At 44.8% G+C, this 13,055-nt stretch overlaps 1 protein-coding gene across 1 annotated transcript in view; it reads right to left on the bottom strand.

Annotated features, from left to right (window-relative positions):
- LOC119973342 (mucin-2-like) overlaps window positions 1–13,055 on the bottom strand; it is a gene marked incomplete at its 3' end in the record, with an annotated part of 57,664 nt that overhangs the window by 27,455 nt on the left and 17,154 nt on the right. The window contains exons 8-14 of the mRNA XM_038811265.1: window positions 11,883–12,072; window positions 9,770–9,895; window positions 1,215–1,335; window positions 987–1,125; window positions 793–885; window positions 643–715; window positions 412–549 (exon numbers count right to left, since the gene is read on the bottom strand). Of these exons, the coding sequence (XP_038667193.1) occupies window positions 412–549; window positions 643–715; window positions 793–885; window positions 987–1,125; window positions 1,215–1,335; window positions 9,770–9,895; window positions 11,883–12,072 (880 nt within the window). The remainder of the gene's footprint in view (window positions 1–411; window positions 550–642; window positions 716–792; window positions 886–986; window positions 1,126–1,214; window positions 1,336–9,769; window positions 9,896–11,882; window positions 12,073–13,055) is intronic.

Below are 13,055 nucleotides of genomic sequence, written 5' to 3'. Positions count from 1 at the left end.
CCTGTTTGGGCTCACAGAAGGAGAATTCAAAATGCCCAATTCACCTAACAGCACCCGGAGGAAACCCACGCAGACACGGGAAGAACAAGTAGACTCCCCACCGACAGTGACCCAAGCCGGGAATCGAACCTGGGACCTGGCACTGTGAAACAACAGTGCTAACTGCTGTGCTAGCGTGCCGCTCCTGAAGGGGAGCTCCGCTTGCCGGCACTGCCCGTTGTAGCTAGAGATCAGGACGCCATTTTTCATTAATGCCTTCACACGTTCCTCCTAGATCTGAGTGACTGCTTGAAAATCCCCCATAATTGGGCACCCCAAACCTCCTCGCCCCCAAACCTCCAACACCCCCCCCCCCCCAAAACAAACACACACCCCGCCCTCAAAGGTCCTTTTACAATTATTTAGCAATACCTTTAACAGTTCCTTTTTTGTTTTCTTCCAGTGAAATGTACAGCTGCATAGTGGGAGATATTTGCACTTGCATTTTTAGTCCAAACCACGTTGCAAATTGGATGAACTGTGAAGACTGGTGAAATATGATTATTCCACCTGTGGAATTTAAAAAAAGGTTACAATTTAGTTTGAACAATTTTGGCTTTTTGTTTAAGAGGAGGAATAAATTTTCTTCAATTTTGATTTTACCCATGTTATAAGGAAGTTTAAGTTGCTCTCCATTATAGTAGATGTCACCATTGTTGCTGAATTCGTACTTGTCCTATAATGAAAAAAACGTCAATTTTTCTGGTATAATTTAAATAAATAAAGCGGTAAAAAATAATCAAAAATACCTACCTTGTCATGAAAATATGTAACACGTCGTAAACAGATCTGTTGAACTGCACTTTGACAGACGCTCATCTCAATTTGTATTACCCAGTATTTTCCCTGTGGGGTTTAAAAAATAGAGTTTTAAAATATGAAATTCAAAATCCTGCCAACAAGGATTGATATTGTGGATACCGTCTATCACAAAATATCTCACGTACTGAAACTGCAATGTAAGTGCAATCTCCTCTCAAATTATACTGTTTCCCATCAAATGTTGAAATGTGTGTTCCTTCTTCTACTTTGCACCTTCTGGTACAGTTACGGTGAGCGCAGTCCCATTGTCCACTCTTACAAACACTAAGACAGAAGAGGCAAATGTTAGCAGTCAATTAGTTGACAACTTGGTTGTTGAGTGTTCAGACGTGAGATGAAGGAGGAACCATTACCATGTCTGGCAGGAAGTAATTCTTTGGTGCCCAACATTATAAATCTTTCCACTGTATATGCAGGGACAATCTGCTTTTCTGATGCATTTGTTGGTACCTCTTATGTTATCGAGAACAGTGCCTGAAGAAAAACACTGGTGTAAGTGCATTGAAATCCACCTAATGCAAAGTTTTCATGTATTGTTTTCAGCACTGAAAACCTGATTATGACACAGAGCTGGATTTTCAGAACCAAGCTGGGTAGCAGGAATCAGGAAAATTCTCACCCACCTCAGGAGAAAGTGCCTGCAAAAGCAGAATCTTCATTGTTGGCTGGTGGTGTGGGCTAGAAATAGGCCAGCCAACCCGGGAAAGAGGGACTGCCAAGTGCTAAGATAGGCAGTTTCAAAGACTTGCCTCAGCACTGTGGGAACTCATCCCAGTTAGAATAAAAGTAGAAAGGTCCTCCCCAACCTTACCTCATACCCCCACACACCCCTCGTACCCACTCATGCCACCACACGCATCCCACTCAACACCCATGGCCACTCAACACCAATGCCAAGCTACAGCACTTCCTTGCCCATTGATCCACTCACTATACACTGTATAGAACCAATGAACCTTGGGGCTCAGGTGTATCAACACGGGTAATAAATTTCTGGGCTCTTGGTCAAACATAATTATGGAATTGGGATGGTCCCACCAACTTTGAAGGACACCAGAGTCATCCCAAATTGGCAACATCCACTCCATAGTCGTTTACCTGGAACTGAAATTTCGGTGTAGTCTCGTATTTCCAATCTTAATTGACAAAGGATATTTCTAATTCTAGAAGATAAGTCGCAACCTAGTTGGCATGGTAATCAGTTTTCCTCTTCCAGAGCCATTCCCAATTGTCCAAGAGACTCAGAGGGGAATTTCCCAAAGCTTTTCCTGAATGGGTCACAGGTTGTTTCTCTGTTCTTTTGTCTCCTTAAGAGACAGCGTAATTGAGGGGTGAGTGTAAGGTGTACATCACTCCCTCTCTATTGGATGGACAGACTCAAATGGCCAGAGGGCCTGATTATGTTCCTTTAATTTCAAATTGAATTGGGTTCCTTGGTACGATAAAGAAGATTCATGAAGTGAATCTCTTGACTTTGCAGATGTTTAAATGTCAACGTTTAGAAAGCTATTGTGAATATTTAAACTTGCATGATCAGATGCTGCCAATCAACTATACAAACACATGAATGAGAAGCAAGAGTAGCCCACTTGGAAATATTGCGTAAGTGATTGGGGGCTACAGTGAACTTTTTAATTTTAGTCCAAACTGTTACATGCCACTCCTAAATTGGTAAGGTTCACAAACAGAATTATTGTTAACAAATTAATTAATCTACGAAGAAGCAGCTAAGAGTTTATTAAACTTTTCATCCCCAGGCAAATATATGGACCATGTCTCGGCAATGGCACTACTTGAATGCAGAAGTTGGCCAATCCTAGTACAAACAGCAAATTAATCTAAAAGGTAATTGGATCATTATCTGAAAAGAAAATTCATTACATGGCTATAATCCCAACACCATAATCCCTGCCAAACTCCTATCAAAGCTCCAAAACCTAGGACTTGGCTCCTCACTCTGCAACTGGACCCTCAACTTTCTGATCCACAGACCACAATAAGTAAGAATAAACAACAACACCTCCTCCACAATAGTCCTCACTACTGAAGCTCTGCAAGGCTGCGCACTTAGCCCCCTCCTCTACTCCCTGTACACACATGACTGCATGGCAAAATCTGGTTCCAACTCCATCGACAAGTTTGCGATAACACTACCATAGTGGGCTGGATCTTGAATAACGACGAGTCAGAATACAGGAGGGAGATAGAGAACCTAGTGGAGTGGTGCAACGACCACCATCTATCCCCCAATGCCAGCAAAACTGAAGAGCTGGTCATTGACTTCAGGAAGCAAAGTACTGAATATACCCCTGTCAGCATCAACGGGGCCAAGGTGGAGATGGTTAACAGCTTCAAATTCCTGGGGGGGGTGCACATCACCAAAAATCTGTCCTGGTCCACCTACGTCGATGCTACCACCACGAAAGCACAACTGTGTTTATACTTCCTCGGAAAACTAGGGAAATTTGGCATGTCCACATTAACTGTTACCAACTTTACAAATGCACCATAGAGAGCATCCTATCTGGCTGCATCACAGCCTGGTATGGCAACTGCTCAGCCCAAAACCGCAAGAAACTTCAGAGAGCTGTGAACACAGCCCAGTCCATCACACAAACCTGCCTCCCATCCATCGACTCCATCTACACCTCCCCCTGTCATGGGGAAAGTAGGCAGCATAATCAAAGACCCCTCTCATCCGGCTTACTCACTCTTCCAACTTCTTCAATCGGGAAGGAGATACAAAAGTCTGAGAACACGCATGAAGAGATTCAAAAACAGCTTCTTCCCCTCTGTTACTAAACGACCATCTTATGGACTGACCTGAGTAATGCTACACTCCTGTATACTTGAACCGATGCCGGTGTCTATGTATTTAGATTGTGTACCTTGTGTTGCCCTATTATATATTTTCTTTTTATTTTCTTTTATTTTCATGTACTTAATGATCTTTTTGAGCTGCTCGCCAAAGAGTACTTTTCACGGTACCTCAGTACGCCTCCAAATGGAGTAATAGAAAGGGGGTGGCACAATGCGAAGTGCTCCTTCAGAAAGGACCAGCAGAGATACGATTGGTTGAATGGCCTCCTTCTGTACTGTTACTATTCCATGATCATATGATTGTGTTCTTGAACAGGCAAACACTTAGAATGTATTGTTTTGCTTTAACAGAACAATACTAAATTGTTTATTTTCCTGTAAAATGCTATTCTTGCAATTTGGAGAGAATGACATAATAATCCAACTGCCCACAGGATATCCTCTTTGATCATTGAGTAACTTTATGGGATGTTTCAAACTATTCGCAATTTTGGCTTAATACTATGCTGTGATACATGAGGCCATTGCCACATGCATTTGTCCTTTAAACTACATTACAGATTCCATTTCTGCTAAATGGCATTTATATTCTATTACAAGAATTGAACAAATAAAATAAGCCTTCATGCAAATAAACCTACAAGGAACTGTTAGTCTTACAGTGCCCTTAACTAACAATCTTCAAAGCAATTGCGTACTTCAACTTGAAAGTTAGAATTGAAATTACTGCTGCCAACCTGGATGATGTGAACCATTTTGAAATTTTAATATGAATCCCAAAAAAGTTCTGGGGTTACTGATTATTTTATTGATACTTATGGAAGGTGAACAAAATTAAGAATCGGCTCCAGGAGCACAGACAGGATTAACAGAAAAGAGTCGAACCCATTATTATTTCATTAAAATTTTGATCAAGCAGGATTTGGAATGTATTGCACTTCTTTTTAAGTGTAAGTAAAGCAGCTTGTGGGCAGTGCAATTTAGCAGTGGGATATCCTGAACAGGCCTTAGCCAAATTTCCCAATTTATGGGCACAGTGTTGAGGTTATTCCACACTGATCATCAGCAGCAGCAACATCACCTTCATTATTAAGGTGAGACCCAAGGACCATTTTCAATCATTCCTTGGGACCCTGGCTTCTCGTGTGTTCAGCTTTCATAATCCTGGGTCTAGGCTCGAAAACAGTCATTCATAATCTATTTATTACTGCACACATGACTAACATTCTGATTTATTCAGGCCCTGCGCAGAGAAACAGCTGCCATGAGATGCTTCTGTTATAATCAGGTCTCTACTCATGAGAGAGTGATAATATCAATTGAAAAGAAAGAGAAAATGCTGGAAATCTCAGCACGTCTGGCAGCAAATGTAGGGAGCTAACGTTTTGAGTTCGATGTCTCTTTGTCAAGGCTAACAGACAGAGAAAGTAGGAAATATTTATACTGTGGAGTGAGAATGAAAGATGAGTCATGGCCACAGAAACCCAGGGAAACCGGGTGCTAATGGCCACAGAAACTAAGGGGAAAGAATGCTAGTGGCCACAGAAACCAAGGGGAAAGAGTGCTAATGGCAGTCCCCAGAGAGGACAAAAGATGTGAAAGGTCAAACAGCAGAGAAACTAACATCAGAGGGTGAACTGCAGATGTGGGGGGAGGGGAAGGGGGAAGCAAAGAGGAGAAAGATTAAGGATAGGTGGATAAGATTGGGGGGGGGGGGATTAAATAAGTGTTAAGAAAGAACAAAATGGTAAAAGACAGTTAAAATGAAATGGGATGAAAACAAATGGGTCGAGGTGGGGTAGAGCGTTTCATCTTAAGTTGTTGAATTCAATGTTCAGGCCGTAAGGCTGCAGTGTGCCTAACTGGAAGATGAGATGTTGTTTGCGTTGAGCCTCACTGGAACATTGCAGCAGGCCAAGAACAGACATGTGGGCATGGGAACAGGGTCTTCTATTAAAATGGCAAGCAACAGGAAAGTCAGGGTCTTGAATGTGCACAGACCGAAAATGCTCTGCAAAGCGATCACCCAGTCTGCGTTTGGTCTCTCCGATATAGAGGAGACCACATTGGGAGCAGCGAATGCAACAGACCAAATTGGAAGAGATGCAAGTGAAATGCTGCTTAACCGGGAATGAGTGTTTTGGGCCTGGGATGTTAAGCATGGAAGAGGTAAAGGGGCAGGTGTTACACCTTCTGCGTTTGCATGGGAAGGAACCATGGGTGATGGGAGAGGTACTGGGTATGGTGGAGGAGTGGACTAGATTGTCTCGGAGGGAACAGTCTCTGCAGAATGCTGACAGAGGGAGTGAAGGGAAGATGTGTTTGGTGGTGGCATCACGCTGGAATTGGTGAAAATGGCGGATGATTATGCTTTGCATACAGAGGCTGGTGGGATGAAATGTGAGAACGAGGGGGACTCTATCCTTGTTCTGGGAGGGAGTGGAGGGGGCGAGGGTAGCGGCGCGGGAGATGGACCGCACACTGTTGAGGGCCCTATCCACAACTGTAGGTGGGAAATCACGGTCGAGGAAGAAGGAACACATTTTCAAAGCACAATTTTGGAAAGTGGCATCGTTGGAACAAATGCACCGGAGGCGAAGGAGTTGAGAGAAAGGGATGGAGTCCTTACAGGGTGTAGGGTGCGAAGAGCTGTAGTCCAGATAGCTGTGGGAGTCACTGGGCCTGTAGTGGATATTAGTAGATAGTCTATTGCCGGAAATGGAGACAGACAGATCAAGGAAGGGAAGGGAAGTGTCTGAGATGGACCAGGTGAAAGTGATGGAGGGTGGAAACAAAGTTGATGAATTTTTCCAGGTCCGGGTGGGAGCATAACGCGGCACCAGAATAGTCATCAATGTATCGGTAAAGGAGTTGTGGGAGGGGGCCCGGATAGGCCTGGAATAAAGAATGTTCCACATACCCCATAAAAAGGCAAGCGTAGCTTGGACCCATGTGGGTACCCATTGCTACACCTTTGATTTGGAGAAATGAGATGAGTTAAAGGAGAAGTTGTTGAGAGATAGAATGAGTTCAGCGAGGCGGAGGAGAGTGGTGGTGGATGGGAATTGTCTGGGCCTCTTTTCGAGAAAGAAGCGAAGAGCTCTCAGGCCATCCTGGTGTGGGATGGAGGTGTAGAGGGATTGCACATCCATGGTTCGGGCCCGCAAATTGGAAGCTGTCAATATGACGCAGTGCATCACAGGAATCCCAGATGTAGGTGGGGAGGCAATAAACCAGAGGAGTGAGAATGGAGTCAAAATATGAGGAAATAAGTTCGGTGGGGCAAGAGCTTCCTGACACAATGGGCCTGCCGGGACACTCCTTTTTGTGGATTTTGAGAAGTAGGTAAAAGCGGGCTGTCCGCGGTTGGGAGACTATGAGGTTGGAAGCAGTAGGGGGAAGGCATCCGGAAGAAATGAGGTCGCTAATAGTGTTGGAGATAATGGCTTGATATTCAGTTGTCTGATCATAGTCCAGGGGATATAAGAGGAAGGTAAGACGAAGTAAGAGGAAGAGGTATCCTCATGGGTCCTAGCTATGCTTGCCTTTTTATGGGGTATGTGGAACATTCTTTGTTCCAGGCCTATCCGGGCCCCCTCCCACAACTCCTTTACCTATACTATTGATGACTATTTTGGTGCCGCTTCATGCTCTCGCCGGGACCTGGAAAAATTCATCAACTTCGCTTCCATTTTCCACCCCTCCATCACTTTCACCTGGTCCATCTCAGATACTTCCCTTCCCTTCCTTGTTCTTTCTGTCTCCATTTCCAGCAATAGACTATCCACTAATATCCACTCCAAGCCCACTGACTCCAACAGCTATCTGGACTCCAGCTCTTCGCACCCTTCACCCTGTAAGGACTCCATCCCTTTCTCTCAACTCCTTCGCCTCCGGTGCATTTGTTCCGATGATGCTGCTTTCCAAAATGGTGCTTCGAAAATGTGTTCCTTCTTCCTCAACCGTGATTTCCCACCTACAGTTGTGAATAGGGCCCTCAACAGTGTGCGGTCCATCTCCCGCGCCGCTACCCTCGCCCCCTCCACTTCCTCCCAGAACAAGGATAGAGTCCCCTGCGTTCTCACATTTCATCCCACCAGCCTCCATATGCAAAGCATAATCATCCGCCATTTTCACCAACTCCAGTGTGATGCCACCACCAAACACATCTTCCCTTCACTCCCTCTGTCAGCATTCCACAGAGACTGTTCCCTCCAAGACAATCTAGTCCACTCCTCCACCATACCCAGTACCTCTCCCATCACCCATGGCACCTTCCCATGCAAACGCAGAAGGTGTAACACCTGCCCATTTACCTCTTCCATGCTTAACATCCCAGGCCCAAAACACTCATTCCTGGTTAAGCAACGTTTCACGTGCATCTCTTCCAATTTGGTATACTGCATTCGCAGCTCCCAATGTGGTCTCCTCTATATCGGAGAGACCAAACGCAGACTGGGTGATCGCTTTGCTGAGCATCTTCGATCTGTGTGCATTTAGGACCCTGACCTTCCTGTTGGTGCCATTTTAACAAGAGACCCTGCTCCCATACCCACATTTCTGTTCCTGGCCTGCTGCAATGTTCCAGTGAAGCTCAACGCAAACTGGAGAGACAACATCTCATCTTCCGGTTAGGCACGCTGCAGCCTTCCGGCCTGAACATCGAATTCAACAACTTCAGATGATCAGCTCTACACCACCTCAACCCATTTGTTTTCATCCCATTTCATTTTAACTGTCTTTTACCATTTTGTTCCTTCTTAATATATATTTAATCCCCCCCCCCCCAATCTTATCCACCTTTCCTTAATCTTTCTCCTCTTTGCTTCCCCCTTCCCCTCCCCCCACATCTGCAGTTCACCCTCTGATGTTAGTTTCTCTGCTGTTTGACCTTTCACATCTTTTGTTCTCTCTGGGGACTGCCGTCAGCACTCTTTCCCCTTGGTATCTGTGGCCATTAGCACCCGGTTTCCCTGGACTTCTGTGGCTATGAATCATCTTTCATTCTCCCTCCACAGTATAACTATTTCCCACTTTCTCTGTCTGTTAGCTTTGACAAAGAGTCATCGGACTCGAAACGTTAGCTCTTTTCTCTCCCTACAGATGCTGCCAGACTTGCTGAGATTTTCCAGCATTTTCTCTTTCGTTTCAGATTTCAGCATCCAAAGTAATTTGCTTTTATTTAATATAAATTGAACATTGTGTGAATGTTGTACTCTATTGGAGGCAGTTTTTAAATTCTCCATCAAGTCTCTAATAGACTTAATTTTATTTCATGCACAAAACAACAAATGGGAGGGTGATCGTCAAAGTCCTAGCACCAATGGAAAGAGACAAATTCTGCAAACCATACTATTGCGCTTATCTCCAATACAGTCTCTGTCGAGGAAAGATACTGAAATGGGAAAATTCACCCACAGCTCTTGCGTGCCTCCTGGCTGCCAACCACAGCAAATTAAAGCCTACTGAGAATATTATTGACAGCCAACCATTCACCACTCCTTCCCCTAATCCACATCCGCCAGCAAAGTGAAATCCTTAACTCCTGTGAATTTGTGATCCTGCCTTAGTAGCATTCCAACAATATTTAGATTTTCAACACCCCTCACCCTATATGGAACGTTTCAACTCTGAGCACCCGAACCATCCCAAGTCCGACCCCATGCTAATCATTCCCCGCCTCCGTGATCAAGAGGTTAGCCTTCATTTTCCTCATTGGGTGCTGTTCAATTTCCACTTCTTTCAAATCCCCACAAACACATTTACCCCAATCTCATTTTCTCTCAGCTTTTACACCAACTTCCTCCCCGACTGCATTTCCCCTCAACGGAACCTCAATCTTCATCGATTCTATTTCTTCACTAGCTGATCATCGCATGCCTCGTTTCTTCCTCTAACATTTCTCTCACTGCCTTCCTTGCCCTCTGCTCATGCGTTATCCATCCACCGTCTCAAATCGGCCCATTCAACCTCCAAACCAGATCTGAAAAATCCATGTACAACACCACAGGAGGCTGGTTTAATCCATAAAATTGGATCCATAACAAGAAACATAATAAATCTGTCTCAGTCAAAACAATATTGTTACCTGCCGGACATTCACAAGTATTTACACAGGCGTCTTTCTTCTGCCGAGGGTTTGGATCAGTACATGTTGGAATAATGTCTGAACCACAATCCTTATAAATCTGATTCTCAGGACAAATAGGCGTTTCTGGAAAAGAGAAATATGTTTTGTGTTATAATGAGTATAAATACACAAATATCATTGTAGACGAAGAGGTAACGTTTCAGGTTGATAATCCTTCATCAGAAGGTGTTCTGATGAAAGGTCATCAACCTGAGATATTACTTTGGATGGATTTCCAACACAGAAGGCGGGTAACGATAGCAAAAATCCTAGCTTCCCACGTCCGTCTCAGCAGAAAGTGTCCACAAAAAAAGAGTTTTCACGGGTGTTTGGGGGGGGGGGGGGTGAAGGCTGCAGTCGGGCCAGCCAATATGGGAAAAAAGGTTGGCGGCAACAACAGGACCTGCCAGTTGCCGAGGCGAGTTGTTTCATAAGCCTGCATTAGTTCTGTGGGACTTTGACCAAGTTGTAATGAAAGTAGTAAGGCTCCCTAGCCCTCATTTCTTAGTAGTCCTGTAGTAATAGGACTTTTAAAAATCATAACTAAAATAATGACTGGGGGCGGCACGTGGCGCAATGGTTAGCATTGCTACCTACAGCGCTGAGGACCCAGGTTCGAATCCCGGCCCTGGGTCACTGTCCGTGTGGAGTTTGCACATTCTCCCCATGTCTGCGTGGGTTTCACCCCACAACAATAGGGGCCTCACGGTAGCATGGTGGTTAGCATCAATGCTTCACAGCTCCAGGGTCCCAGGTTCGATTCCCGGCTGGGTCACTGTCTGTGTGGAGTCTGCACGTCCTCCCCGTGTGTGCGTGGGTTTCCCCCGGGTGCTCCGGTTTCCTCCCACAGTCCAAAGATGTGCGGGTTAGGTGGATTGGCCATGCTAAATTGCCCGTAGTGTAAGGTTAATGGGGGGATTGTTGGGTTACGGGTATACGGGTTACGTGGGTTTAAGTAGGGTGATAATTGCTCGGCACAACATCGAGGGCCGAAGGGCCTGTTCTGTGCTGTACTGTTCTATGTTCTATGTTCTATAACCCAAAGATGTGTAGGTTAAGTGGATTGGCCATGCTAAATTGCCCTTAATTGGAAAGAAATAATTGGGTACTCTAAATTTATTTAAAAAATAATGACTGAATGACTGTTCCTTAAGGTTTTTTCCACACATCCTTGTTACTACAAGGTATATTGGTTCTATATAGAATAAAGTATGCCATGATTTGGTAATGGGGGAATGGGAAGGACCTTTTGAACTTGCCTCTCATATTGCACCCCCCTTGCAGTCCAGGGTACACAGTGCCCTGAGGTGCGATAGGAATTATCGAATCCCTACAGTGAAGAAGTGATCTGAAAGAGCACCCAACCTAGGCCCACTCCCCCATCCAATCCCATAACCTCATCTAACCTTTGGACACTAAGGGACATTTTGCGTGGGCAATCCACCTGACCTGCACAACTTTAGACTGTGGGAGGAAATTAGATCACTCAGAGGAAACCCACACAGACACAGGGAGAATGTGCAAACTCCACACAGACACCCAAGGTCAGAATCGAACCCTTGTCCCTGGCGCCGAAAGGAAGCAGTGCTAACCACTGAACAACCATGCTGCTGCATGAACTATGACACTTTGAAAGCCCAATTCCATGAAAATCGTAGAGGACCACAACATGACCATCCCCACGATGGAGCTGGCAATGTCAGAAATTCAAGGTTCTGGGCTGGTGACCAGAATCAGCCCACACCCTTACAAGGAACTCCTGAAAACTGGAAAGCTGGGACTGGGGCCAGGTATACTGGAATCGGGACCCGCCTGTCATTTTTAAAGGGCTTCCAAATCATTCCAATTTGTGAAAATCCAGACCATTAACTCTGTTTCTCTTGACAGATGCTACCTGACCTGCTGAGCATTTGCAGCATGGTTTGTTCAGATTGTTCAGAAATTCAGGTTTCCACGATCTGCTGTATTTTATTTTTACAGAGATATCTTCTTTTTCAGAGTAAAATTACTCATGAGCTTTAAATGTGAACTATTTACTGGTTTTATTTTCTAAATAAACAGGAAAAGGTACCACATCTTGCAGTTTTCCTCCAACCAGATTGAATCCGTTCTGCCCCACATTCATGTGCAAATTCTGTTAAAGTGCGACAGTTGACCTGATCTTCGCTTGGAGAAGAACAGACTTCCTTGATGCAAATGGTGAGATACTGGATATAATTGTCGCAGCTAGCGAAATGATTTGATATTGGCTGTTTGCATTTCTGATAAAAAGAAACACAACAATGGAACATTACAGATATGCAAACCCAATTCTGAATCCTCAAGCTGTGACAATTGAATGTCTCCAATTAAGCTTGAATACCTTTTGCATTACCGAGTGATTTCCAATTTTCCTGAAGAAAAGTTTATCCCTTTAGCCAGGGAGATTTTTCCAGGGGAATTTTCCACCCCTGCTTTCAATGGGCGGGAATGGTGAAGGGGGTGGATAATCGAGGGGGAGTCTCAAAACAGCGATTTTGTCAGTGGGATTTCCCCACTTGACTGCCCCCAACCCTGACCAGTGACATAACAGTGTTCCTGCTATGCATCGGCGGGACCTCCATTGAATTAATTTAAATATAATTAATGGGCTTCCTAGCTGGAAAATCGCGCCAAGTAACAAAGTCCATCCCCGACAGTGTGATGTCACGCTACCGGGATTCCAACAGGCTTTTACAAACTGACGAACAGAACCCGCCGGGGATGCAGAGGTAAGTTAGGGCCTCAGGGAGGAGAGGGTAAAGTCCAGACAGTCAGTACCCTGGCTCTGCCCCTCGCAGGATCCTCTCTTCCTGCCGCTAGTCAATGGGATTTCCGGTTTAAGCCACACCATGCTGCTGGGAAACCCATGACCTGGGTGCGCTGTCAGTGGGAAACGTTAATCGTAAAGGCCCTCGGATTCCGGCCATGATATATTCTCTGCAGTTTAGAAGGATAAGAGGCGGTCTCATTTCAATGTACAAAATTCTTAAAGGCATTCACAAGGTAGATGCTACCTGGAAGTTCTAGAAAACTAGAGATCAAAATCTCAGAATAAGGAATCGGTCATTTAGGACAGCGGTGAGGAGAAATTTCTTTACTCAGAGTGTGATGAATCTTTGTTCTTCATTACAGACATCTCTGGTTGCTCTATTGTTACCTACATTCAAGACTGAGAACAATGCAGCCTTCCCCACCAGGGAAATTGAGTGATATCAGAGTAGGA

The sequence above is a fragment of the Scyliorhinus canicula genome, chromosome 11, assembly GCF_902713615.1.
Source record: "Scyliorhinus canicula chromosome 11, sScyCan1.1, whole genome shotgun sequence".
Classification (NCBI taxonomy): Eukaryota; Metazoa; Chordata; class Chondrichthyes; order Carcharhiniformes; family Scyliorhinidae; genus Scyliorhinus; species Scyliorhinus canicula.
This window is presented reverse-complemented; position numbering and strand designations above follow the sequence as displayed.